This window comes from Apiospora phragmitis (assembly GCF_038363925.1).
Source record: "Apiospora phragmitis strain CBS 135458 chromosome Unknown utg000007l:1.0-2108841.0:1.0-2111359.0, whole genome shotgun sequence".
NCBI lineage: Eukaryota > Fungi > Ascomycota > Sordariomycetes > Amphisphaeriales > Apiosporaceae > Apiospora > Apiospora phragmitis.
In genome coordinates, this window is record NW_027117405.1 from 740,266 (window position 1) to 767,620 (window position 27,355).

The 27,355-nt window shown below is 46.7% G+C and overlaps 6 protein-coding genes across 6 annotated transcripts; 3 read left to right on the top strand and 3 right to left on the bottom strand.

Moving 5' to 3' along the window:
* Nucleotides 1–5,255: 5,255 nt before the first annotated feature.
* On the top strand, nt 5,256–6,433 carry PG994_007189 (uncharacterized protein; the record flags this gene model as incomplete). Its single annotated transcript, XM_066858598.1, has 3 exons — nt 5,256–5,280; nt 5,357–5,554; nt 5,625–6,433. The coding sequence occupies 3 exons, from the start codon at nt 5,256–5,258 to the stop codon at nt 6,431–6,433; spliced, it is 1,032 nt and encodes a 343-aa protein (XP_066715540.1).
* Nucleotides 6,434–7,383: 950 nt separating this feature from the next.
* On the top strand, nt 7,384–8,613 carry PG994_007190 (uncharacterized protein; the record flags this gene model as incomplete). Its single annotated transcript, XM_066858599.1, has 1 exon — nt 7,384–8,613. The coding sequence occupies one exon, from the start codon at nt 7,384–7,386 to the stop codon at nt 8,611–8,613; it is 1,230 nt and encodes a 409-aa protein (XP_066715541.1).
* Nucleotides 8,614–9,200: 587 nt separating this feature from the next.
* PG994_007191 (alpha-glucosidase) lies at nt 9,201–12,906 on the bottom strand (the record flags this gene model as incomplete). The annotated part of the gene is made up of 8 exons (XM_066858600.1): nt 9,201–9,423; nt 9,498–10,187; nt 10,260–10,755; nt 10,825–11,034; nt 11,160–11,384; nt 11,456–11,653; nt 11,712–11,963; nt 12,015–12,906. The coding sequence occupies 8 exons, from the start codon at nt 12,904–12,906 to the stop codon at nt 9,201–9,203; spliced, it is 3,186 nt and encodes a 1,061-aa protein (XP_066715542.1).
* Nucleotides 12,907–14,437: 1,531 nt separating this feature from the next.
* PG994_007192 (mRNA 3'-end-processing protein yth-1) lies at nt 14,438–15,265 on the top strand (the record flags this gene model as incomplete). Its single annotated transcript, XM_066858601.1, has 1 exon — nt 14,438–15,265. One exon carries the CDS (start codon nt 14,438–14,440, stop codon nt 15,263–15,265), a length of 828 nt encoding a protein of 275 aa, XP_066715543.1.
* Nucleotides 15,266–16,021: 756 nt separating this feature from the next.
* Nucleotides 16,022–17,794, bottom strand: PG994_007193 (uncharacterized protein; the record flags this gene model as incomplete). Its single annotated transcript, XM_066858602.1, has 3 exons — nt 16,022–17,080; nt 17,169–17,684; nt 17,762–17,794. The coding sequence occupies 3 exons, from the start codon at nt 17,792–17,794 to the stop codon at nt 16,022–16,024; spliced, it is 1,608 nt and encodes a 535-aa protein (XP_066715544.1).
* An 8,394-nt stretch (nt 17,795–26,188) lies between these two features.
* PG994_007194 (uncharacterized protein) lies at nt 26,189–27,235 on the bottom strand (the record flags this gene model as incomplete). Its single annotated transcript, XM_066858603.1, has 1 exon — nt 26,189–27,235. The coding sequence occupies one exon, from the start codon at nt 27,233–27,235 to the stop codon at nt 26,189–26,191; it is 1,047 nt and encodes a 348-aa protein (XP_066715545.1).
* Nucleotides 27,236–27,355: the final 120 nt, after the last annotated feature.

A 27,355-nucleotide genomic window follows, 5' to 3' on the forward strand; every position in this document is an offset into this window, starting at 1 on the left:
GTCAAGCCAGGGTCTGGCTTCTGACAGTACACTTGCACTCCCGTCGTGTCAGGGCTTCCTGTATTGAGCTCCCGCTAAGAGACTGTAGACAAAGCATCCACGCCGGACTATTCATTATATACTATAGGCGATTAAATATTGGCGGTACTCCAATGCATGTGCTACAGCAAGACCGAGGAGACTTTGCTCCAGGCCATTACAGCTCATCTTCCCGTTTCTTAGAAAGGTATTTTCCTCCAGTCTTGCTCTCAGGATAGAGCATGCCACCTTTGAGTTCCAGAAGCCGCAGCATATAGAAAATCAATGCATCCCGGCGATCCTTGCTCTCCGTGCACCCATCCCTCATTGCCCTCCATGTTTCCAGATTTGTTTCAGCACGTCTACTTAAGGCCGTTCGATTTTCTTCAGTAAAGCCTCCATGATTCTCCCAGTATTGAAGTAAATCATCGAAAGCTTCACGAATGCCCCTTTCCGAAATATCTCTAAGTTTCGAGCCACTGGAGGCCGCTAATTATTCGGTGACTTCTTTAACATCCAACTTAACGCCATTGGAGCAGCCGGTGCACCAATTCTGCCCCTCCTTTTCCTCTATGACGAGTCGCACTGGAGTAGAATGGGCACCGTCTATTCTAACTCTGTTATTGGCATCGTAGAAATATACCTGGAGCTAAAAACGATCTTCTCGAGGCACCGGATGCCGGCAATTATGATAATAAACAGTAGGCTCTCTATTGTAGCAACGTCGAGGTTAGATTAATTAATAAAACGTTTTAGCCATCATTTCTTAAACGGATAACACAGCGTGGTCAACAACTTACGTAGTAGAAGACATAATAACGTATCCTATAAGCGAATGTCCTACACAAGCGAATATCCTACACAAGCGAATGTCACATTTTCACAAATTTCCTTATAGCCTTAACCTTTTTTTATATTCTTTTATATCCGAAAATATTATAACTTTAAAAAGAGAATAATATAATCTTAGCGCTTTAAACGCTTTAAAAAGACTTAATTTTAAGTATATAAAAAGCTATATTAATTTATTACGTTTTATTAAAAACTTTATAGTGTAAACGAAATAATTAACCTATATAGTATAAAATACTTACGAATTCTTAAAAGCTTTTAAATTTTAAAAAAAATGCGATTATTCGATACATTATTAATTTAAATACGCGATCGTTTTTTCCTCGGCTAAATAATATAAAAGATATAGCGAATCGATTATATAATTTATATAACGCGAGACGCGTCGGCGTTAATTAGGCCTTTAATTTTATATAATAATAATTAAACCTCCGAACGCGTTTTAATTAAAAAATCGGTTATTAAAAAATACTTTATAAAGATCCCGACGCGTATTACGCGTAATTTACCTTTATACGGAATATAATTTATAAATACGAGATCTAAAAAGAGGATATCTATAACTTCGATAAAACAAGCTTTTTTATAAATTAAATCTCGTTCGAAATAATCGTAACCACCTTTAATTAACGCGGAAAGCTTAAAGTAATATAATAAAAGAATTAGGAATAGGTTATAATTATTTAAGGCGTCGAATTATACGGTTAGGCCATCCTTTCGTATATTATTTTTATAAAGAAAACGCACCTCTCTTCTTAGTATAAAAATAGCTTATTATTAAAAGACTAGGTAATCGTAGTTATTAAAAATAACTAAACTATAAATAAAAAAGCGAAAACTAGATTCGATATTTTAATAAATATACGAAATCTCGTACGAAAAGTATTTACCGCTTATTAATCCTTAACGGCTATAAGAGCTACTACTCGATAATTTTCGAGCTTTATTATAAAAATAACTCGATTATTATACTTTATATACCTTTTTATTTATCGTATAAGCTTTAACCTTTTAATACCGGTTATTTTTATATATTAAAAAGGTTATATAAAAAAGAAATCGAGCGTCTTATACGGGCGCATATTACCCATATATTAAAAGAGGACTTCTTACTAGCGTTCTTAGAAGCGTTCCAAGCTACTTTCACCGTTTTAAATATTTAGGGAGGTTTCCGAAGGGTAGGACTTATACCGTACGATCTAGAATATATTATTTCATAGTTAAATATAAAGCTACGTACGCCGACGCCTCCGGCGACCTCTTCCGGCTTACTTATACCCTATAAATTAAAGACTTTAAATAACTTAATTAAAACTTAATCTTAAACCGAGTATATTATAAATTAAATCGCGCGATATTAAAATAGCTTTTCGATATTAATTTTAACTAAGCTTAACTAGATTACGAAAGGTATAACGCAGGTTATATACCGGCTCGCTTTATTAAAAAATAAGGTAACCGTATTATAAAAAGTAAATAAAATGCTTAGCCGGCGCCGCCGTACGAAAAAGAAACGGTTATAAAATAAAAGATCACTTCTTATATAAGCTAAAAAAGACCTATAGTTTTAAAAAGATATTAATAAATAGTTATAAAACGAATCGCGTTAAAAGAGTAGTCGTACGAGGACGTTTAAGACACGCTTATAACGCTATAAAATCTACGAAAAACCCGGGCATAATACGCGTACTTATTAAAATAATATAAAAGTATTTAGAGATAAAAATTTCGATTAATTTTAATATATTAAATACGTTATAATAAAATTAACTTATATTTTATCGGAAAGGGTATAAAAGAATGAGACATTCGCTTATATAAGACATTCGCTTGTGGGATACGTTAGTTAATATAGAAACTTGCATACACTCAAGTTGAACGCTTCTAGTGAATTTAGATCAGAGAATTTAATCATCGCAATCAGACTCTGGTTGCTATTTAAGCTTGAGCAGCCACATCGAGACAACAAAGACGGCAGGTATTGACTGGGCGTTAGTAATAAGTGATGCTGCAGTTATCCTAGGAGCGTACAAACACAAGGGTCCCTGCGCATATGAGAGTGATCCTAGTTCATCAGCTTCTTCGCGGACGTTTTTGAGATAGGGATATCCCATCATGCAGCAAACCGAGGTCAGTTGAGCATGCCACGCACCCTTCCTACAGCTACCAGCTAGGCATTCATTATCGTTTGCCTACAGGGCCATGGTAAGCAATTTACTCGGTTGAGTTCTCATTTTGCTTGTGTTTGGAATGTTGTGCCATCCAACACCAAACATCCAAGTTCCAGTACAAAATAAACAAAGAAACGACTTCCAGCATGGCCCAACTCGTATGACGGCTCATGTTGGTTGAAGACACATCTTTTGATCACGACATCTTTGCATGTAGCAGCACGAAAGGGTTCGCATGCCGGAATCTGCGGTGGTAATATGACCCCCTTTCCACTTACTGTCTTCGTAACCACACGGTCGCCAGCCTCAGGCCTCGCAATGGGATAATTTCTTATGACTTGGTTTTTGACAGTGGGTCTATCATAGTGGCCATCGCATTGGATCTTGAGACCCCGGGCCTCCCTACAGAACGCAACGTGTCACCAATATAATTCATTGCGCGCAATACACAGTCGTACCTTGGCGTCACTCGGATACACATGTCACAGTAAGATGAATGAGAGGCTGTTCCCGGTCAAGGATTGGGCTTCTCTGGGCATTCGAGGATGAAGAATGGACAAATAGGGAGTTCAGTCCCCCCCTGAAGTGGTACACCACGAGTAAACGTATCTGCATCGGGCCATCTCAGAATCTCTTAGTCAGTATCATCATTTATTTTCCTCCTTCTTCGATATCACTGCCCCTTTCCAAATATAAATGCAGAATGCGAGCAATAAAAATTGACAAATACCCCACTGTTCCGAGCTATATCAACCCCGGCCCCCGCCGTACGGATATCTAATCAAGTAGTGATCGAGACCCAAGGACACGAAACCCCAAGTAGTCAGTCGCCTCCTGGGCATCGTTGCGGTTCGACCATCGTATCCACATAATAGGCGGCTTGATTTAATGCCTGCTCCGTATCGTGACTGGCACGGGTCGTCACCTACCCCAACACTATATCACCAGCAGACCGAGGTTTACCATCTCTCCTCACCTTGGCCATCCCAAACCCAATAACACAATTCAAGCATTTCACTCTATCCATAAGCCCAAATACTGGCCATTTTCTCCCATCCAAGCAATGCCACACCGATGCAATTCGGTAGTCTTCCGTGGCGCAATTGGCTAGCGCGTCTGACTGTTACCATCCCTAATAAGGATTTGCAATCAGGAGGTTGACAGTTCAAGCCTGTCCGGGAGAGTTTCTTTTTTCGTTTTACTTAAAATCAGTAACCAATTTAGTTGCTATTTATGATTCTATCTTTTCCTTTTTAGCATACAAAGGGGTATATACCATTAGAGCATACTGGCTGATCGTCAGGCCACGAAACTCGTGAGTGATCGGCAGCATACCTATAGACAGACCATGCCGATCACGGTATAACAAAAGTTGTCTATTCCATTTGAAAGCCGGGTATCTCATTACAACGTGTCACAGGATGGAGGGGCTTGCCTCGTTGCCATGTGGAATCGCGACCGTGATACGATAAACTCAGGAGGCTCTGGGAGATAAAGACGAGAAGGAGTGTACCCTGCTTGCTTAGCTTAATAAGGGGAGAAAATACACGACAATGAATCAGGCGGCAGGAGGTTAGTTAGTTCGTTCTCGCAGATACCTAGAACTTGACAGAGCGCGCCCGATTTCCAATTAGATTCGGATGATCGCATCGATGAAAGTAGATCTCTTCTCACCGTCGGCTTTAAGAGGCGGGAAGGCCCACCTACCCACTCACTACCGAGATGTACTTTTCTAGAAGGGAGTTTTTGACATGCATCAGATATTGAGACTGCAAGTGGGATGAAACCTCGCCAAAAGTGATGGCCTGGAAGGTCTTCATCCGATGTATTCAATCGTCCGCCTTACATAGTAGCTACCTATGGTGACCACAATTGCCGAGGTGCACTGGCGAGGGTTGAGGGGAGACTTGCATGATGTAATGCGTTCTTATACGAGAACGAGAATAGCGTCTGTACGTCCGCTCTTCTCCGCACCTGCAGAGGACACGGCGGAGCTTAGATTACAAATGCGCTTCTCTTCGAGGTTATATAGACAGAAATTTCCCCGAATGTAGACCTTTATGCATGTGCTTTTATCTATTTGCCGTTTTGAATACTTCATATTCCGTGTAACATCGATTAAAGGTCGAAAGTCGCAACGGTCGTTCTAAATACTTAAGTGCTTGCCCATACGCAGCCAATCACAGCACGCGCCGTTGCTCACGCCAAGACAAGATGAAGGAGTGTATCATTTTGAAAGGTTAGCAGCTGCCTGCCCCCTAATCTACAACAGTCTGTAGATACTTAATTGATGGCTGGCTGACCGACCTCAACAGGCCCGACGGTCAGGATTGTGGACTCGCCCATCCCCAAGGCCGAGAGACCCAATGATGTTATCATCAAGGTCGTCGTCAGCGGATCGAACCCCAAGGACTGGAAATGCCCCGAGTGGATGAACGTCGAAGTCAACGAAGGCGACGACATCGCCGGTATCGTCCATGAGGTCGGTTCCGACGTGACCGAGTTCAAGCCTGGTAAGTACTTACCTAGGCAAGGGTCACACTGGAATCAGTCGAGCTAAACATGCTTGCTTTCAAACAAAAGGCGACCGCGTAGCCGCCTTCCACGAGATGCTCCAGCCCGGCGGCTCCTACGCCGAGTACGCCATCGCGCACCAGCACACCACGTTCCACATCCCGTCCAAGACCAGCTTCGAGGAAGCCGCGGCGATCTCGCTCGCGGCCATGACGGCGGCCCTCGGCCTCTACCTGCGCCTGCAGCTGCCGCAGCCCTGGACGCCGGCGACGTCGCCGATCCCGCTGGTCGTCTACGGCGCCGCGTCCTCGGTGGGCGCGTACGCGGTCCAGCTGGCGCGGCGGAGCAACATCCACCCGCTGATCTGCGTCGCGGGCAACTCGACGGCGCACGTCGAGTCGCTGATCGACCGCAGCAAGGGCGACACCATCGTCGACTACCGCGAGGGCGACGAGGCCGTGAAGGAGGGCATCCGCAAGGCCGTGCCCGAGGGCACCAAGCTGCTGCACGCCTTCGACGCCGTGTCGGAGAAGGGCAGCTACCAGAACCTAGGCCAAGTACTATCTGCCGACGGCGGCGATCAGAAGGCGCGCCTCACCCTCGTGCTGCCCGGCAAGGTCTACGAGGGCATCCCGGCGCACGTCGAGCAGAGCACGACCATGGTGGGCGATGTGCACGGCGACCACCAGGACTTCGGGCACGTCTACTTCCGGTACATGGCGCGCGGCCTGCTTGAGGGCTGGTTCCGGCCGCAGCCGCAGGAGGTCGTACCCGGCGGCCTTGGCGGCGTCCAGAAGGGGCTCGAGAACCTCCGCGACGGCAAGGCGCGGGGCGTCAAGTACGTCTTCCGCATCGCGGAGACCGAAGGTGTGAACTAGCTTCTTCTTTTCAAGATGCCTTTTAAGAACGATCTCACCAGTAGCCTACTGTCTTTCTTGCATAAATCAATGAACAAATTCATATAGCTCGCAGCTCACTCGACCTTTTTGATGTCAGCTTCGAGAAACCGTCTTTGACTTGTTGGACAATGCTTGTAGACTAAATCGACTGGGGTGGCACCGCACTGTGGAGAGGGCTGGATGCAGTTAGGCGGAGCTGGACGGGTTGCGCCGGACTCGCGTAGTGCCTCGAGTCGAGTTTGTCTTTCAACTTGTGAAGTGCGGCAAAGCGAATGAAGTCTCCTCTTAGAAAGCAAACAAAAGAATGTCCTGATGTCTTCACACATCTTGCTCAATGTGCCACCTATCGAACGGCCAGCTGAGCTGACTCTGAACCAACCCTCCTGGGTGAGGCATTTCCGGAAGTCTCGGCCGTCGCGTAGTGTCTGTTATGGACATCGGGGAAGAGTCGGTTTACTGGCGAAGGTAAACAAAGCCAGCCGCTAGCATGAGCGCAAATTGCAAGTGGAGGCAGCTTTGGGGGGCCGAGGCCACTGGACAGGGGCGAAAATTCGGGGGAGAAGAGAGGTGCTAGCACAGGTACCGTCCACTCTATAGGGGAGGTTCTGATTCTCGGAGGTATGCTTGCACAAGCCGGTAAGATACCCACCCGTACGACCATCGACAAATGCCATGCCATGCCATTTTGACATCGGCCTTTTCTTCCCATTCCTTCTCTGCTTCTGCTTCTGCTTCTGGTATTGAGGGCGCCAGTCGGTTACACTTCTTTCGTTTATTTGGATAGTTTAGGTCGTTCTCTATTTCAATTGATTCTGTTCAATTGAATCCCATCGTTCAAGAAGTCCAAGAGAACTACGACAGCCCATTTCACTCGTTCCACTATACTCTCGTTTGGCCCGAACCCTCACCTCGACGACGACGACGACACCATGCACTACCTCCAGTCAGCAGCCGCCATGGCCCTGCTCGCCTCCTCGGCAGCAGCCCTGCCCAACAACCTGTTGCGCCCGCGCGAGACCGACGCCCCCGCCGCGTCCGCCGCCCCCGACTCCAACAACAACAACAACCTGCCGCAGCCCTGGGTAACCGTCGGCGACGACGGCAAGCCCTCAACAGTGACGCCCGTCCAGACCACCATCAGCGGCATCCCGACCGTGATCTCGGCCCCGCCCAACGAGCTGACCGCGACCGTCTTCACGTCGTACTCGGAAGCCGCGGGCCACACGAGCACCGGCACGCTGCCCGCAGCGCCCACGGCGACGGGCACCGACGGCCAGGGCGGCGCCTTCCTCAAGTGCAACAAGCCGAAAGGCGAGCCCAACGCGCCCTTCTGCCAGCCCGTGCCCTGGCACGTCCAGGAGTACCGCCCCGGCAACACGTACTACTTCACCTGGGACGCGAGCTGGTTCAAGGCGGCGCCCAACACGACAATAAAAATCCAGGGCGACTACGTCAACGAGACGACGGGCGAAACCACGACCCAAGCCTTCGAGTCCGCCACGGGCGTGACGGCCTCGTGGGGCTACTGGGCCTGGTTCGCGGACCGCAAAATCCTGCAGGGCCAGCACGCCGTCAACCTGTCCATCTCCCTGGGCGCCCTCAAGCCCGGCGGCCAGGCCGCCGGCGCCGACCTGATCCGCGGCCCCCAGATCCTGCTCTCGGACCCTCCCGTGCCCAAACCCAAGCCCGTCCCCTCGCCCGCCGGCCCGGCCCTCTACATCGGCCTGCCCGTCATCCTCGGCTTCGCCCTGCTCTGCATCTTCGGCGTCTGCATCTGGAACGCGCGGCACCGCCGCATCGAGCTCGGCGACCTCGTGTCGCGCGGCCGCATGGGCTCTACTTCAAAATCCAAGAAGGCGGCCGAGCGCGTCCAGCTGATGGAGCGCGAGCTCGCGTCCGACGGCACCGCCATGTACCGCGACCTCGACGACGACGCCCAGCAGATGGGCAGCCCCAACAACAACTCCCCCCCGCTGGGGCGCCCCAACCGGCCCCGCCGCGACAGCGACGCCCTGGGCAGTCTGGCCGGCACGCCGACCGAGGACCGCCGGATGAACTTCCAGAACCCATCCGTAACGGATGCCACTCACCGGGACGACGGGGGACGCCCCAACGCCTTCCGCGACGAGCTCAGAAGACAGGATGGCGAGCGCTTCTAGGGGATTCGGCTCCTCCGTTCTGCTGGGCTGGGACGTCCACGCCGCCAACAGCAGCAACCCCAGCAGCAGCAGCGCAAATACCGAAGGGTCGAGGAAGATGTCGACGATTGGGTGCACTGCTGATATAACCGCATCTATCAACAGCTGTCACTGGAAACGTTTGGGTCATGACACCGCGCCCTTTGATGGAGCATAGCTTTTATTTCATGACCTGAACTTGGCTGAACTTGTAATGTTCACATGATGAGACACGGATGCTTACTATGAGTTTATCGACTAGAAGAAAATGGGAAGAATGGGCATAGAGACGAAATTCCAATGCAATGGAATGAAACCCGGCACATTACGAAGCCGGGACATATTGGTTTCAAGTATAAAAGTCTCGTTCGCCGATGTGATGTTCTGGCGTTACTTATTTTGATTTTAAATTATCTGACTGTCTAAGTTGGGCCTTCATGGGCAGTTCGTTGAATTCTACAATCCTTCCAGAAAGATCGTCTGACAGGTGGTCGAGCATTCCACCGCCACTAAAGTCTGTCTATTTGCCATCATGGTCTACTGCGGTAGACAAGATGCTACTTGGCACCTTACTTCCAGGTCAACGTCCACTCCTGATTCCACGCTCCCTTCGCCGTCAGATTATTGAGTCCCGTGACGCGGAGGACGTGCAGAGACTCGTCAAAGGTCCATACTTGACCGATGTCGACGCCGTTCAGCTCGACCGTGGTCACGGGCTGCTGTAGACCCATGACGGTCACGTTGGCCAGGGCGTTGGGATCGGTGAAGTTGCCCGAAGGGCACGCCTTGAGGCTTGTTGCCGTGGCCGAGAAATCAACCCACGTAGTTGCATTAGGAACCAGGCTTTCCCCGTCGTCCAAATACACCCCCCGGCCGCAGCACCCTCGCCGTCAAGCCCAACGAGTACGCTCCAGGGGCTGCTGCGGACTGCCGCCGTGGTGAGACCGGGCTCTTGCAGCGGAAGGACGTTGCCGCCCTTGATGTAGAAGGGTATGTGGCCGAGCGGGGCGTCAATGGTCACGTTCTGGCCCGCCGTGACCCCCGTGATGGCGGTCTGGTTGTACCAGTCGTACCAGACGGTCCCCTGGCCCACGCCGGGGAACACGCCGTCGACGGTGGTGGCACCCTGCTCTAGACAGGGCGTGACGAGTACCGCACCGCCGAGGAGGAATTGGCGGTCCGCGGCGGCTAGCCAGGGCTCGTTGGGGAAGTCCCAGGCTAGGGCGCGCATGGTGGTGGAACCGGTGGCGTGGCTAAGATAGAAAGTTGTGTACAAATAGGGCAGCAGGGCGTAGCGGATGCGCATGGCCGCGCGGCTGGCTTCAGCCACTGCGGACCAAATGTACGGCTCTTGGCCACTAGTCCCGAGCGTATTGTGATTCCGGTAAAAGGGGAAGAAGGCCGACAGCTGCATCCAGCGTGCGCAGAGCTCCATGTCGGAGTTGCCCGAGAAACCGCAGGTGTCAACACCGAACATCGGGATGCCGAACAGCGAGTACGCCAGTGCCTGTGGGATCGAGAAGAACATGAACGACCACAGGGAGTAATTGTCTCCGCTATAGCCATGTCAGATTACGCACTTAGGTTAGAACGGTGAAAAGTGAGAGACTCGATGGAAATGTGCTTACCCCCAATGGCCTGCCCATTTACCAGATCCCGCAAATTGTGAGCGCCCAATGATGAAGGGTCGCTTCGACGGGAAGACCTCTAGCAGAGCATGGTAGGTGGCATTCAGGATCTGGTGTCCGTAAACGTTGTGAAAGTCGTACTCGAGCGTCCCGCCATGGTGAGTTGCGTTCGGGCTAACAGCATGCACCGCGAGATCGCCTGCTTCATTCTTGATCGCGTACGGTGGCCAATTTATGTTGCGAGACCCTGGCGTGGGCGTGGTACGGAAGTAGGTGGTCGTGGTTGAAGTTGTCGCCGATGTTGGTGTTGCAGAAGCAGAGATTCGCGAGGACACCGACGAAGCTTCGGTGGCATTGGTCTTGTTGAACCCCTCAGGGTAGGTGAGGATCTCGTTTCCGGGCTCTCCGGGCAATGAGAATGGCGGATGAACAGGGTTCTGCGCCAGATTCCCACTGCCGCAGCTGCCGACGCAGAAGCTAGAGACCTCGTTCATGTCTACAACATGCGGTATTAGTAATAGGTACCTCGAGTCATTCAGAGGACCAATCCAATGCTTCTGCTCACCTATCCAAATACCATCGAATTTGACTTTCTCGAAGTACCCCTTGACCTCAGAAGCCCACCAGCGATTAGTACCGGTGCCACTACAGGAGAATGGGTTAGCCAGAATACCCAAATATGAAGTGACGTTCCAAAGAGCCTCAAAGGAGCCAAGCAACTCAATGCCGACATCTCGTAGATTTGTAGGAGTGCAGATAGTTTCGGGAGTAGTTACTTCAAGAGTGCACCAATCCAATCAGGAAACACGGTATAGCCAGGCCACACAGCGCCGTAATAGATCGAGCCTGTGCATACATGAATCAGTCCACATTCAAAGGCAATAGGTCGTAGCGACTTACCATCCGGGTTCATCAGGAAGGCATCCTCCTCCAATCCACGGTTGTAGATGGGGTAAGCGTCGCTCTCATTCTCGAGGTTGGGTGCATAGATAGCCGCATCCACGATAGGGATGTAGTGCTTCTTGTTCTCATGCAGCTTGGACAGGAACTCAGCGCCTTCATCATAGGAGAAATTGACGGCATCGTTTTCGAAATCCCGGTATTGATGCATGTAGTCGATATCAGCTGCATGAAGAATCAATCAGTACGTGTCGATATGTGACTGGCCAATGGAGCAGGTTTGAGAATGTACTCACTCCAGATCGTTTCAAGCGGGATCTCGAACTTCTCGAAGTCGTCAACCACGTCTTGGAGATGGGACCAGCTTTTGTAACCCCAGCGGCATTGGTGGTAGCCAAAAGTCCAGAGCTGCTGCATCGCAGGCAACCCAATGGCACTCTTCTGGTACGATTTGCTGACCGCGTCTTGGGTTGGTCCCTCGTAGAAGTAGAGATCTGGTGAGCTATGGTAAGCACTTCTGTGTCTTGAGCGAGTCTAATACTATCTGCTCACCAATACTGCCTCCTAGTGCTCGCCAGGTTATGCCCTGTTCTTGCAGAATAATCTCTTGAGCATGGGCATTTCTCTGGAATACACCGTGGGTGTATGACTTATACGTCGCTGACTTGTCTGTTGCATTGGGAGCATACGTCAAGCCGCCCGATGTGCTGTCCACCTCAAAGTAGCGGGTGTCGTAGTAGATGGGATGGTGCCCATATATGTTGGCATCGATGTCATCACCCACGTCCGCAGCAAATAGGGTTCCTGGGGATGTTTAGCCGCATATCGAACTCAAGGAACACATATAGGACTTACTCGTGAGGTTATGGTTGAGCCTGAACCCGTGGATCACCTCTCCAAGCCCATACAGGTTGTAGTTCTCTGGTAAGCGCGACACGAACTCGATGAACTGGTCGGCGTAGACCAGCTGAGTTCCTGTCGTGGTGAAGAGAACATCGCCAATAGACTTTCGCGTGATGTTGAAATTGAAGGTGGGCTCGTTAGCCCACTGGAAGACGAGGTCGCTGTCTGCGCCCTGGGCCTCAGTGGCAGCCTCGGGTTTCGGAATCAGCTCTTCAGGCAGAATGAACCAAGTGCAGTTCTCAGAGCCGATGTACTTTGGCTGGATCCCGACGTGAAGTCGATCCACAGCTTGGTAGTCCACAGTGAGAACAAGAGACTCGATATCATTACCGTAGAGATTGCAGGGCTTTCCGGCCAATGTGAGATCAGCAGTCAGGCCATTGGTGGTCTGGACGACATTGGAAGCCTTGTAGCCAGGGCAGGCAACCTGAGGGTCAACAGCCTTCGGGTCCTTAACGTTGGGGATGATGTTCTGGCCCTCATCGGCGTCCGGAGGGACGATGAAGCCAGTCTCAACGCTGATCTGGGTAGAAGTCGGCGTCTGGGACGCAATGAGGGAGACTAGACCAAGCAAGGCAGCCAGTAGGATCAGCAACGGCCGAGCCATGGTGTCTTTCCGACGGTAGCGAGTGTACAGAAAACGAGTTGCGATGAACAGTGAGGATAGAGTGCTGACAATCAGAATTAAGTACGTGGTTGGGTCTAATCCCAGAGACCAGAGGCTTAAGCTAGACGTTGAACGATGGATAGCCAGGAGAGCCTCAATGGCAGACGCGAAGATGCCGTGGTGGCCATCTTCGGCGACTACCCAGGAGGCTGGGTTTATATAATCGTAGTTTCCCATGATACGTTCATCAACCACCTGGACAAGGAAGGAGCGCATATGCATACAGAGCGGGTAGACAAAAGAAATGCTAGGTAGGGTAAATACAATACTGCACGACAATACAGGGGTGGAAGGTAGTCTGATTAGGTAGGTAGCCTGCGGTGTGGCGTAGGAACATGCGATGCGGTTGGACACGGCGAGGATAGTGAGCTGGGAAGGATTACTACGGTGGAAATCACTTCACCCGATATGGACACAGTCGTTTCCGCCATAGATCGCCTAGAACTGGTGGGCGTACAGTCGGCAACTGCCTCTCTCCATGCGGGCTCGCCGGAATTCTCGGTCAAGCACCTTTGAGGACATTTGGAGTAAAGAAGCAGGTGTGGAGTAGGGCCACTCCGACCACAGTACAGTATGGGGTTGAAAGGGAGCTTCTTCGGCGGTTCTCCTCACTCCAAGCTGGAGAGTGCGGGGGAGTCGGCACTCGGGAGACCAGGAATGTGACGATGATGCTGGACAAGATTCCAGTGTACGCAAGGTAGCACGGCCAGTTGCGTTGTTGGTGTACGTTAGGTACGACAGGGAGGGCAATGGCATCGATGATTCATGTAAGCGCATACCCACCTCATGTAGGTACGACGTAGTACATACATAACCTTACGTAGTTCAATTATTAGAGAGATGAGAAAGAGGCATTGCCGCATTGGAACTTGAAAGCCTGCCGCGTGCGGGGTCCAGGATGTCGGAGTTGGGGGTGGAGAGTTATTAATTGGACCTGGTGTCCAGCACTGCTGCGTGGAAGGATCATCGTCAATAGTTGATAGTTCGCAGTCTCTCTCGCCAAAATACGCGCGACAATCAAGATAACTGCAGACACACTCGCGGGAAATATACGGGCGTCGCATCCAGTCGTATGTTCATGATGAGCCGCTGCTAGGTGTGACTGTTGCTATTGCCCAAAGTGAGGAAACACGAACAATTTCGGTTACATGGTTTGGAGCTATGAAATTCTACGCCATTCTCCCGCTACTATGTTCTTGCCTTCTACCTACTGTACGACGTTGCAGACATAAGGAAATACACCCCCTCCAGGTAGTGAAATGACGTTTGGTAGCCGCGATACAGGTGGCGAAGAGGGATACCCTCCAGTTCATTCTGATTGTGACTTGATGTAAGTCGATACATGCCTTCGTGTGGGTCTTGGGAGCTCTTACCCCAGATTTGGCGAGCTCAAAAGCGGGCAAGTGGGACGAGCGAAGTATGCTTGGTTAAATGCATATCGAGCTGGGGCTTTAGATTACCTAAGGTAATATAACCTGTTGAGAGCATAAGGCGTGACAGGGATTAATTACTGCACGACGCGAACTACGTAGAGAAAGTTGAAGCTCCATTTCATCGAACAAAGTAGTCATCATCCAACCCACCGAAATACGCCATACACACCACCACCACCATCACCACCACCTCCACCACAAGATATTTCTCACCTGACATCAGAATCTCGATCAACCGGTTCATCATTAGTTTGCGCGCCCCACCGGCAGACAACATGGCGCCGACAAGCGCGAACCCGCCCGCCTCGGTCCTGGCGCAGCAGATCCTCGACCACAAGGGCCCCGCCTACACCTTCAACTTCACGCCCTTCCTGCGCAAGACGTACGGCCACGGCCTGGCGCCGAACCGGCCCATCTGCAAGGCCTTCCTCGCCGGCCACTGCACGGCGGCTACCGACTGCCCGGACCGTCACGTGACGCCCTCGGCCTCGGCCGCCAACAACGCCTCGTACAACTCGCTCGTCTGCAAGCACTGGCTGCGCGCCCTCTGCAAGAAGGGCGAGAGCTGCGAGTTCCTGCACGAGTACAACCTGCGCAAGATGCCCGAGTGCAACTTCTTCGTGCGCAACGGCTACTGCTCCAACGGCGACGAGTGCCTGTACCTGCACATCGACCCCCAGTCCAAGCTGCCCCCCTGCCCCCACTACGACCGCGGCTTCTGCCCGCTCGGCCCGGCCTGCGCCAAGAAGCACGTCCGCCGCCAGCTGTGCCCCTCGTACCTCGCCGGCTTCTGCCCCGACGGCCGCGCCTGCAAGGAGGGCGCCCACGCGCGCTGGGAGAAGAACCTCGAGAAGCCCCAGCCCAAGACCGAGAAGACCGAGGAGGAGCTGCTGCAACAGCAACAGGCCGCCGCGCGCCAGCGCTACGAGGACTACGGCGGCGACGACGGGGGCGGCCGTGATGGCGGCGGCGGCGGCGGCGGCTGGAGGGATCGCGACGACAAGGGCGGCGACCGCGGCTTCAGGGGCGGCCGGGGAGGTCGTGGCGGATGGCGCGGCGGCAGAGGTGACAAGCGCTTCGGTAGGGGTAGAGGGCACCACTAGTACCGGCTTGGTCAGGACGAGTCATGGGTTTGTACGTCTTGGATGAACTCTATCAGAGCAACGGCATTCGTTTCGCGGTCCAGCCCAGATTGATGGGAGATGCACGCTTTGCCTTCGCCTGAATCCGTCCCGCTTGTTCGAGTACGACTACGAAGAAATGCTTCATGGGTATATATTTTGGTACCACAAGGGTGTCATGGTGTGCAAGGGACGATCCACGATCAAGCATCTGCCTGCATCACACCGCCAAGAGGCTGCAAAAGCATGAAATTGTGCCGGGGAGGTGCTCGCTGCTGGGATCTACATCGACCTGACAGCCCTTGAGCAGGAAGCGCCCCAATACTTGCACAACATGAATTTTGAACCACGTCAGGCCAGGGGTCTTAGCAGAACATCATTAATTGGCCAGCAGCCAAACATTTGGGAACTACCCGATGGTCTCGTCACTTTCAGGGTATGATCACAAGTTGCATTAGATATGAGCAGCCGGCTTGTAGTTGAAGGAGGCAAGCTTCTAGATAACCAATAGATAATCAAAGACAAATATGCATTTGGTATTCATGCTAGAGTCGTGAATCTCTCTTTCTCCAAGATGGATATCGAAAGGAGTATCGTAATCGTTTCGTAGTACGCCGCCCCCTCTTCAGTATATACATCATTCATGTCCTGTTTCCATTTTCTTCCTTTCCTCTGGATTGTCATGACATGGCAGAATTATTTCATCACCTTCCATCACATATATGCACCCCTACCTACTCAATCCTCTTTCCACACATTGCTCACTCCCTCGTGATCGTGTCCCACCGCAATGAAGTCGCTCCCCTCCCCGCCATGTTCGCTCCCGCCGCTGGAGCTCCCCTCGCCATCCTCGCCGTCCGTCTCGCTACTACGGCTGCCCGTCGTGTACGACCCGTTGCCGCCCCACATGCTGAGCTCGTCGACCTTGCGGATGCCCATCATCCACGCGACCAACCCTTTCGGCACCCAGCGGCCCACGAAGCCGTACAGGCCCGCGCCGAGGCCGACGCGCACCAAGGGTCGCTGGTCCGACCCGTCGATCACGTCGAACACGGCGTGGTGCAGCTCCCGCAGCGAACTGCCGCGCAGTCCGCGGATCCGCCCTGCCGAGATGGCCGACGAGCTCTGCGACATGAAGTTGCGGCCGTAGACGTGGCGTGCCGCCTCGGGCCACGTCAGCGTCTCGGCCGACGGCGGCAGCAGGCCCGCGTGGTGCGCGTGGTGGCGGACAGTCGTCGATCCAGTGCCGCCCACGCTCGTCGTCGCCGTCTGCGGCACGAACCCGGCCAGGTCGAACGTGCCCAGCTGGATGTGCGTCACGGGGATCGCGAGCGGCCGCAGCTCGCCCGTCAGGACCTCGGTGAAGGCCGAGAGGGCCGAGCACACCGTCGCCTCGGGCGCGTGGAACGGCGGGTTGATGGAGGAGATGATGGACGGCGTGAAGACCAGCACCTTGGGCGTGGTCGGGCCGCTGTCGGTCGTAGAGTCCTTCTTGTTCGGAGTCGCCGCGGCGGCGGCGGCTGCTGCCTCCTTTTCGCTGCCGGGCGGCGTCAGACGTGACGTGAGGAGTGGCAGGAAGGACTGGATCGTCAGGATGGGATGCAGCAGATGCGTGTTGAAGAGGTCCGCAAAGGAGGACGGCGGGATGGTCGCGATCGGCGATGTTTGGTAATTGAGCGAGGGTATCAGGATGACGGATTTCAGCGTCAGGTAGTTCGCTTTTGTTCGGGGCACGGCCGAGTGTGGTGTTTGCAAATAAGTTGCGAAGCGTTCGATAGAAGCGCCGGCGCTCGGTGGCTATCGCGTTGTCTCGTCAGTTTCCTTTGCCTTCTTTCTGGATGTTGCTGTCCGCCCTCGGAAATGCAAAGAAGAGAAGATCACTTACGTTGGTGATGTCGATGTTTAGCGGCTTGATATCGGGCCGCGACAGGTGCTGGACCATGAGTTCATCCTCAATGGTGCTGCAGACGATGTAGACGATGAAGCCCCTGCGCTCCAGGTCGAGAGATAGCGACTTGGTCAGAGGTAGGGACGGGGAGCCCGCAATCACGACCACTTCGTGGCGCCCACCGTTGCGGGCGCGTTTCGCCCGACGGGACTTGCGCATGTATTTTGTTTGCCGGACGGCCTTGTAAGTCACATAGCCCACGGTGAAGACCATGACGCCAGTGAGGATCTTGTGTCGCACGACCCAGTCCTGCATGCGCTCGACGGTGGACATGTGGACGACCTCGATCGAGGGCGGCGGCCGCGCCGGGACCTTGGGCCGCAAGTATTCGGGTACCCATTCTGCGGTCGAGAGGGTTTCTCTTACCACGTCGGCCGCTTTGTCTACACCTTTGTCGACATATTCGGCTACCTCACCGGAGTATTTCCTGATGTGGTTCGGTAGCGAGGAAAGCTAGAAATTGGGTCGCTATTCGTCAGTGGAAGGGCTCTCCACAGCTTGTCGGTTATCAGTGTGGGGGATGCACTTACGATGTCCAGAAACTGTTGATCATCTGCGGACATTGTTCAGGCTGTATCATGTAAAATCAACATAAGACTCACTCAATGGACGAGAAGCTTTCCAAAGATTGATTTCGTGATTTGATGGGAGGTTGGGCGGTTGGGTGGTGGCGGTGATTGAGTCCCGGCAGCTGACGAACCCGTCCGTTTTAGCAGAAAGTCAAGGCCCCTCCAGTTCTGATACAGCGCTCGCTGTGTTTGTTGATAAACTGATAAGGCAGTGATTTTTTGCGTGCATGAGGCAACAATCTCCCTACCATCATTGGGTGGAGACGATCCGATCATCCCCGGACAGACCAGCGCGTCCCGCATTGAGTCTTAGACAACACCCACCGCCATTTTTCGTACAAGGATATCCCATAGTCCTTATGCACTTCTCTCACCTCCCAATGCTTTACGAAATCGTAGCAATTCTTGGGCTAGGGATAGTGCGCTTCAGAGTACTAAAAGGAGCGCATAAAATCTGTATGGATAATTTACAATTAGTGTCATGCATACATGCTACCAGGAATAGGAATCTCTTGTCCTATTTAGTATCAGTTGCTTAGTACAGACTCCTTACTTCAAGGCATTTGCTCTCAGCTCGTCAAGATGGAGGATCGACCTGATTGACATCTGGTTGCGCTGGTATCAGTGTTAATTGATGACAATGAGCGAACTGTAACTTGAAGTGCTCGTAACATGCTTGCGCCATATCGTATAGATCTACTTTGTACTGGTGTCCTTGAATAATCCGTCTGACTCTTGGGAAACCCGCCCATTTTCTCATCCAGAGGGCGCAGTTTATTAGTCCCATGTAGTCCATTCAATTCCTCGGATGAGAATGAGGCACGCCGCTATTCTCTGTGAGGTGCCTGGTAACGTCTTCACTACCCGTCTCCGACTTGGCCGGAACTGTGGGCCGGGATCTTGACATGCTTGGGATTCCCCACTCCTTCTCTTGGTAAGGCTGATGATCTCCTACTCACCGACAAATATGTACACAAGCGAATGGCCAAAATGTATATTGATGGCCGTAGGAGCTACGAAAAAGAGCCCCCAAGTAGTTCTTCTCGGCAGACTATATCCAACAAAGGGTAAGTTGTAGATGAATCCATCCCGGGAAAAGATCACGAGTATACAATCGTAAATCCCCCGCTCTACCCCTCCGCAATTCCCACCACTCCATAATTGGTTTTAAGTATGTAGGAAAGGGAGGTGATACCGAAGCGGGCCGCGACAATCATCCCCAACCCGATCCCGAGTGTAGTGGGACATGCCCCCCGGGGTGGATTGGACGACTGCTTCCACCGCCCCTCTCTCATCCGCGCAAGAATCCGAGCTTCAATGGAAATGTCACTCGAAGGTAATGCAGAAGGCTTTTTACCAGAGCTGCGATTCGTCCAGTCTTCAATGATGAAGGTTTGGTATGATTAAGGATCCACACAGCCTACAAAAAGCAAAGAGGGGTAGTATTGTTAGCTGCAGCACACAGTAGGTGGCACAACATGTCCGACCATCCATCCATCTTTGGCATCTATCTTCAGCATGCCCACGCGGCACTCCTGTATAAGCTGTAACGATAGTGCGTAAACTCTCACATGCGGTTCACCATCACCGATATGAAAGACGCGCGTGCGACTCGTAAAGGGCGTCGACAAGCACACCGAGTTCATCACGCAGTGGAAGGCTGATGTCGCCTCACGACCCAGCTTTTAAACCCTACTTTGTCTTCCAGCTCTCAAATGCTGCGCATCATCTTAGAAGCACGCCGTGGAGCAGGGTGGCAACGTACTCAGCATGAACCCGGAGCGGCTGGGGCGCCGCCGACGCCGTGCTGATTCATATGCAAATTGAGGCCGAGACAGCCGAGCTCGAGAAGGAAGGCCCGGGAGCGCGTCACCCAGTTCCGACTGGGCCTCCAGAAGTACAGCATCGAGGTCGGATCGGATGTGGGGTGGCAGTACCTCAACTACAGTCTATGTCGACTCCACCCAGGACCGCATCCGGTTGTGCGGCACCACCAACATAGTTTTCATAAAGGACGTCTCGGCCAAGTACGACACGGAGCAGGTCTTCCAGAAGCGGGTGCGAGCTAGGTTTAGAGTACCTTTAGACAACTAATAGAATAGTCTATGTTATTAAGCCCTAATGGGGATATCTAAGGTGAATTTGCTAATTTATTAACTTTGTAAAAATGGTAAATATTTTAAGTATTTTTAAGTAAAACTTTAATAATAAATATAATAATATTATTATTCATAAAGTATAAAACACTAGTAAAGATAATATAATAAAAAAAATTTAAAATTAACTTTTAAATTATTATTATTTTTAATTATTATTATATTTTTAAATATATATATATATATATTACGTTTTTAATTTAAAGTATTTTAAATAATATAATAGTTTTATATATAACTTATAATTATAATATTAATTAAGGGATTTATAAGATTACATTTAAAGTATTTTTTTTAAAAAAATAAAGTTAATTAAAAAATATAACTCTTTACTTTTAATAAAAAAAGTTATTTTATCTATTAATTTTTTTTAAACTAATTTAAAGTTTATATTAAATATATATTATACTTTAAATAAAAAAGCGACTATTATATTAATAAATATTAAATAGATTAATTTAAAAAAAAACTTTTTTTATTAAAATTTATCGTATTAAAATAATAAACTTTTAACCTTTTTAATATATATTAAATAAAGTTATAACGTAGTTTATTACTAAGTTAACTATATTATTAAATCGACTACTTTTTTTATATATTATTACTTTTATATAAATTAGTTTAATTTTCACGTTTTAAATTAATTAAAATTATTCTTTATTTAATTTATTACTTAATTTTATATCTTTTTTATATATTCGTATATTATAACCTATTTCGCTGTAAATATTATAACGCCTTTTATTAGTCGCCTTTTATTTTAATAAACCCCTTATTTTGTATTTATTAATCGCTAAACGCTTTTTTTTTACTTTCTTATTTTATAGCTTTTAAAATTTTTATATAATAAAGGTTCTTTTAAATTAAACGCGCGATTTTTTAATCTTTAAACACGTAGAGAATATTAAATTAACTTTTTATAAACGTTATTTTAACATACTTTATAAGCGAGCTGCGTACTTTTAATTAATTTTTTTATAATTAACTTTATATTAACTTTTCCATTTTTATAAGTATAGAATTAAAAAAAAAAAAAAAAAAGTTTAATTTAACGCTTTAAACGTTTTAAAATAACCCGAAATTAAATATATAAAAAGTTATAATAATATATTATATCTTAGAATTAATATTACGTAGCCGACGACGCGGAATTTAACCACGATCCGAAATCTCTATAAACTCTTAAAAGCTTTTTAATTTTAAAGAGGAATTAATTATTCGATATATTATTAATTTAAATACGCGATCATTTCCTCCCCGGTTAAATAGTATAAAAGATATAGCGAATCGATTACTTAGCTTACACGACGCGAGACGCGTCGGCGTTAATTGAGCCTTTAACTTTATACGATAATAACTAGACCTCCGGACGCGTTTTAACCGAAGAATCGATTATTAAAAAGTCTTTTATAAAAATCTTAATACGTATCGCGCGTAGTTTATTTTCGTATAAAATATAATTAATAAATATAAAATATAAAAAGAGGATATATATAATTTTAATAAAACCGGGTTTTTTATAAGTTAAATTTTATTTAAAATAATCGTAACTACTTTTAATTAACGCGAAAAGCTTAAGGTAATATAATAAAAAAACCGAGAATAAGTTATAATTATTTAAGGCGTTAAATTAAATAGTTACGTTATTCTTTCGTATATTATTTTTATTTAAAACATATACATTTTTTTAATATAAAAACAGCTTATTATCAAAGGATTAAGTAATCGTAATTATTAAAAATAGCTAAATTACGAATAAAAGAGGCGAAGACTAGATTTAATATTTTAATTAATATATTAAGTTTTATACGAAGGGTTGTTATCGCCTCTTAGTTTTAAACGGTTATAAAAGTTACTACTCGAAAGCTTTCGAGCTCTATTACGAAAAGAACTCGATTATTATATTTTATATACTTTCTTATTTATTATATAAGTTTTAACCTCTTAATATTAATTATTTTTACATATTAAAAAAGCGTATAAAAAAGAAATTAAAGGTTTTATACGAGCGTATATTATTTATATTTCTAAAAAGGATTTCTTATTAATATTTTTAAAAGCGTTCTAAGCGATTTTTATCGTTTTATATAATCCGGAATATATTATTTTATAATTAAATATAAAGCTATATATTTTAATACTTTTAGGGATATCTTTTAGCCTACTTATCCCTTAAAAATTAAAAACTTTAAATAACTTAATTAAAACTTAATCTTAAACTAACGTATCTCACAAGCGAATGTCTCACATAAGCAAATATCCTATTCTTTTACACCCCTTCCGATAAAATATAAATTAATTTCACCATAACATATTTAATATATTAACATTAATCGGAATTCTTATCTTTAAATACTTCTATATTATTCTAATAAGTGCGCGTATTATACCCGGGCTCTCCGCAGATTTTATAGCGTTATAAACGTATCCTAAACGTCTTTATACGATTATTCCTTCGACGCGATTCGTTTTATAACTATTTATTAACGTCTTTTTAAAATTATAAGTCTTTTTTAATTTATATACGAAGTGATCTTCTATTTTATAGCCGTTTTTTTTTCGTACGGCGGCGCCGGCTAAATATTTTATTTATTTTTTAAAGTATCGCGTTCTTACTTTTTTAAGAAGTAACTCGGTATATAATATACGTTATAACTTTTACGATTTAATTAAAACTAATTAAAATAAACGTTAAAAAGCTATTTTAATATTATATAATACGGTTTTAAACGTATTCGGTTTAAAATTAAGCTTTAATTAAATTATTTAAGGTTTTTAATTTTTAAGGAATAAGTAGGCCGGAAAACGTCCCCGGAAGTATTAAAATACGTAGCTTTATACCTAATTATGAAATAATATATTCCGAATTATACGAGATAAATCTTATTTTTTAAAAGCTTCTTTATATATTCGAAACGGTAAAAATCGTTTAAAACGCTTTTAAAAACGCTAATAAGAAGTCTTCCTTTAAAATATAAGTAATATACGCCCGTATAAAATATTTAATTTCTTTTTCGTACGCTCTTTTTAATATATAAAAATAGCCGATATTAAAGAGTTAAAGTTTATATAATAAATAAAAAGGTATATAAAATATAATAATCGAGTTTTTTTTATAATAAAGCTCGAAAATTATCGAGTAGTAACTTTTATAGCCGTTTAAAACTAAGAGGCGATAATAACTTTTTATATAAGACCTAATATATTAATTAAAGTATCGAATTTAGTTCTCGCCTTTTTTATTCGTAATTTAGCTATTTTTAGTAACTATAATCACCTAGTTTTTTAATAATAAATTATTTTCGTATTAAAAAGAGAGGTACATTTTTTTTAATAAAAATAATATATAAAAAGATAGCGTAACCGTATAATTTAACGCCTTAAATAATTATAACTTATTCCTAGTTTTTTTACTATATTACCCTAGGTTTTCCGCGTTAATCGGAAATAGTTAAAACTATTTTAAACGAGATTTAACTTATAAAAAAGCCGGTCTCGTTAAAATTATAAATATCCTCTTTTTAAATCTCGTATTTATAAATTATATTCCGTATAAAAATAAACTACGCGCGATACGCGTCGAGATTTTTATAAAAGATTCTTTAATAATCGATTCTTTAGTTAAAACGCGTCCGGAGGTCTAGTTATTATCGTATAAAATTAAAGGCTTAATTAACGCCGACGAGTCTCGCGTCGCGTAAATTAAATAATTAATTCGTTATATCTTTTATATTACTTAATTAAGAAAAAAACGATCGCGTATTTAAATTAATAATATATTAAATAATCGCATCTTTTTCGAAATTTAAAAAGCTTTTAAAAATTCGTAAGTATTTCGCGTCGTATAGGTTAGCTATTTCGTTTACGTTATAAGATTTTCGATAAGACGTAATAAATTAATATAGCTTTTTATACGTTTAAAGTTAAGTCTTTTTAAAGCGTTTAAAGCGTTAAAATTATATTACTCTCTTTTAAAGTTATAGTATTTTTAGACGTAAAAGAATATAAAAAAAGGTTAAGGTTATAAAGAAATTTATAAAAGTGAGATATTCGCTTGTGAGATACGTTAAATACGTTTAAAACCGTATTATATAATATTAAAATAACTTTTCAACGTTTATTTTAATAGTTTTTATTAAATTATAAAGGTTATAATATAAACTATATATTAAGTTACTCTTTTAAAAAGTAAAAACGCGATACTTTAAAAAATAAATAAAATACTTAGCCGGCGCCGCTGTATAAAAAAAACGGCTATAAAATAAAAGATTATTTTATATATAAATTAAAAAAGACCTATAGTTTTAAAAAAATATTAATAAATAATTATAAAACGAATCGCGTCGAAGGAATAATTATATAAAGATATTTAAAATACGTTTATAACGCTATAAAATTTATAAAAAGCTTAGGCATAATACGTATACTTATTAATATAATATAAAAACCGTTTAAAATAATAATTATTAATATATTTAATTAATTTTAAATATTATAATCGAATTAATTTATAACTTATAAAGCTTAATAATAAAAAGTATATAGCTTATTTATATATATAACTCGCTTATATAATTCATTATATATTATTATAATATAGTTTATTATATATTAAAATATATTATATATCAAAACACCTTTTTAATTTTTTTAACCACTTAAACTTTAACGCGTAATATCTTTATTATTATAATACTTATTTAATTTAAAGAAACTCGTATACTATTAGTGATATAAGCGATGCGAGCTCCGATAAGTCCTTTAAGTAAAAGAGCTGTTACGAAAACGTTTAGCTACTTGCCGATTGCTCTCCTCGAAGATCGGTAAGAGCCTCGATACTTTAAACGCCAAGATCGGACTGTTGGAGGCAGAGAAGTCGGCGATGGAGGTCAATCTGGAGGCGGCGAGGTCGAAGAAGAGAAGGCAGGTGCTTCCTGACCGAAACCAGGCCTTTGTGGTGATGCGCGATGTGAAGAGAGTCAAGAGGGAGCTGGCATCGGTCGCATCGGGGTCGGATGTGACACTCCCCCAGAGAGCGAGGAGGAAGAGGAGGAAATTGATTCTGGAAGTGTTTCTGAGGTCGAAAGTGTTATTGAGGTTCAGATGCGATGTATTTAGGTGTAAACGTCACTCGCTGTTAATCAATCAATTGAAAAAGTCGCTCGTTACGATGTTGTGTTGATGCTGAAATGTGTGGTTCATCGATGCATTGGATCAGTGAGAGGGTGTTGATCTTAGCGTACGCTCGTGGCCCCCATCCAACGTGGGCGCAGAGTCATTGTCCACCTCGACTTGATCGTGCGCTACCCGTCTACTGCCGGCTCCCTGGAGCTGCTGCCTCTGCCCAAGTTTTGTCCAAGCGACCCACGCGCGACGGCACGAAAGACCCCTTCCACGGGGACCATCCCACCGCACCGACGTATCGGATCGGTCCAGCGCCTTGGCTACACCGATCTTGGCTGCGTGCGCGCTAGAGCCTACCGACACCTAGAGAGGGGACATTGGCATGAGCTTGGCCTACCCTCCCGCGACGCCCTCGGGAGATAACACCACCGCTGGCATTGGCAATGCCAGCTGCACACAGCTTGCTATATTGAGACAGGACATCCCGCAACGGCACCAGGGGCGACGGCAGACGCATTTTACAGTAGTGCGCGACCCAAAAGGCCGTGCTGGTTGGTATCGGAGAAGGCCTCACACGTCGTCTTCGGGGTGGAGTACTAGTGGGGATAACGCGAGAAACGCCGCGCGTGTGGACTCTCGTGATTGACGGCCTGCTTTATATTACACTAGCGACGACAGATGGAAAAAACTGACCCTCGATGGAGGAGTGTGTGCAAGTTCAACTTATACTAGCCGAATGGCGAAAGAGCTTATAGTCAGGAGTCATTTTCCATCTTATGAACCTATGTATGCAACAATCGACTGCATCCAAGTAAACAAAGTATTCTCGTGTAACTGACATGACACTTCCATAGTACACGATACCACTAGCAAATTGACCATGTAACGCGAACTCTTCCGTCTTACATACGCAATACCAGCATTGTTTGCTTAACCCCTGTAAGTGTCTATCTGATTAAGAACCGATCAAACATTAAGCAAGTACAAGGGCTTGCAAGGTATAACCAACAAAATCGACTTTGTTATGCAGACTCTTTTATTGTACACACCGCCGTATTAACACTGCTTCCGTAACCAACATCAAACTCTTAGATCTGGGTTGATGCAATCAAGCAGACTGCTTGGAACCTTGGGCCTCGACGTACTTGGAGAGATCCAAGCCGGCATTCAGCATGCCGCGGCCTTCGTTCTTAATCACTCTGGATTCCTCGCTCGCGTTCATTCGGTCCTGCAGGAATTCGATGCGGGTCGGGAGTGTCTGACCGAGGCGGTGCACTCTGCACGCTGCCTGCATCTTACTTTCGAACGAGCTTGGCTCCTCCATTCCGATGAAGTTGTTGCATTCTTGGAGATTACATCCGAATGATAATATCTCGTATGAGGAGATGAACACCTGGTGGTGATCATGCGACTCTAGGGCCTCGATGAATGCCGCTCGACAATATTTTTTATTCGTCTCGGGAGGCTTGCAAGGTACTTCCGCGTGAATGTACATCATGCGAAGCTCGGAGAAGTCCTCCAGGAGCAACATCAACGTAATGAGGCAAGTCACTGGATTCAGGGCGTATACGAGCATGTGCTCCTTCGGGTCAGTTGTTCGCATCATCTCCGTGATGCGGTCGTGGAGATACCGGTACTTGGGAGCTCCGGCCCGGAGGACCTCGCGATGCTTCCAGAATGGACACTTCTTACACTCGAGTAAAGCGGCATCACGTCGGTAGTCGGACGGTGTAAGCAGCTTAGTGATTTGGGAGGATAACTTGTTGGTGGTGGTCGCCTTCAGCTGCTCAGAGGTAATTTTCATTTCGTACCAGATCTTGGTTAACGGGGGATACCCACAGGAGCGGAGGATGGCGGCGTAGCACTCGACGCCCATGTCCTGGGTGGACGCACGACCGCTCAGGAGCTCTGTCGTAATGGATTCCTTGGTGGGCAGCGGACCTCTTCGATTGGGCGGGCGTCGCTCCCACGCGTCCAGCTTCTTCTGTAGCTGTGTAGTCACCCACGACTGCACGTAAGAGGCGACACCGCAGATTGCGGTCCATGTTTCGCCCTCGGTGGCCATCGGACAGGCCACATTTTCGATTTTGGGCGGCGACATGGAAACGATAGGGTTTCCGTATTGGTCAGTGCTATCCTGATCACGGTGGATCATGGTTTGATTAGTGAAGGCATCGCGGTCGATCTTGTGGCTGTTCCACGCAGGCACGAGTTTTTCTCTGATCTTGGCTGCGTCGGTCCAACTCAGGCGAGACAAGATGGAGTTTTCGTTGCT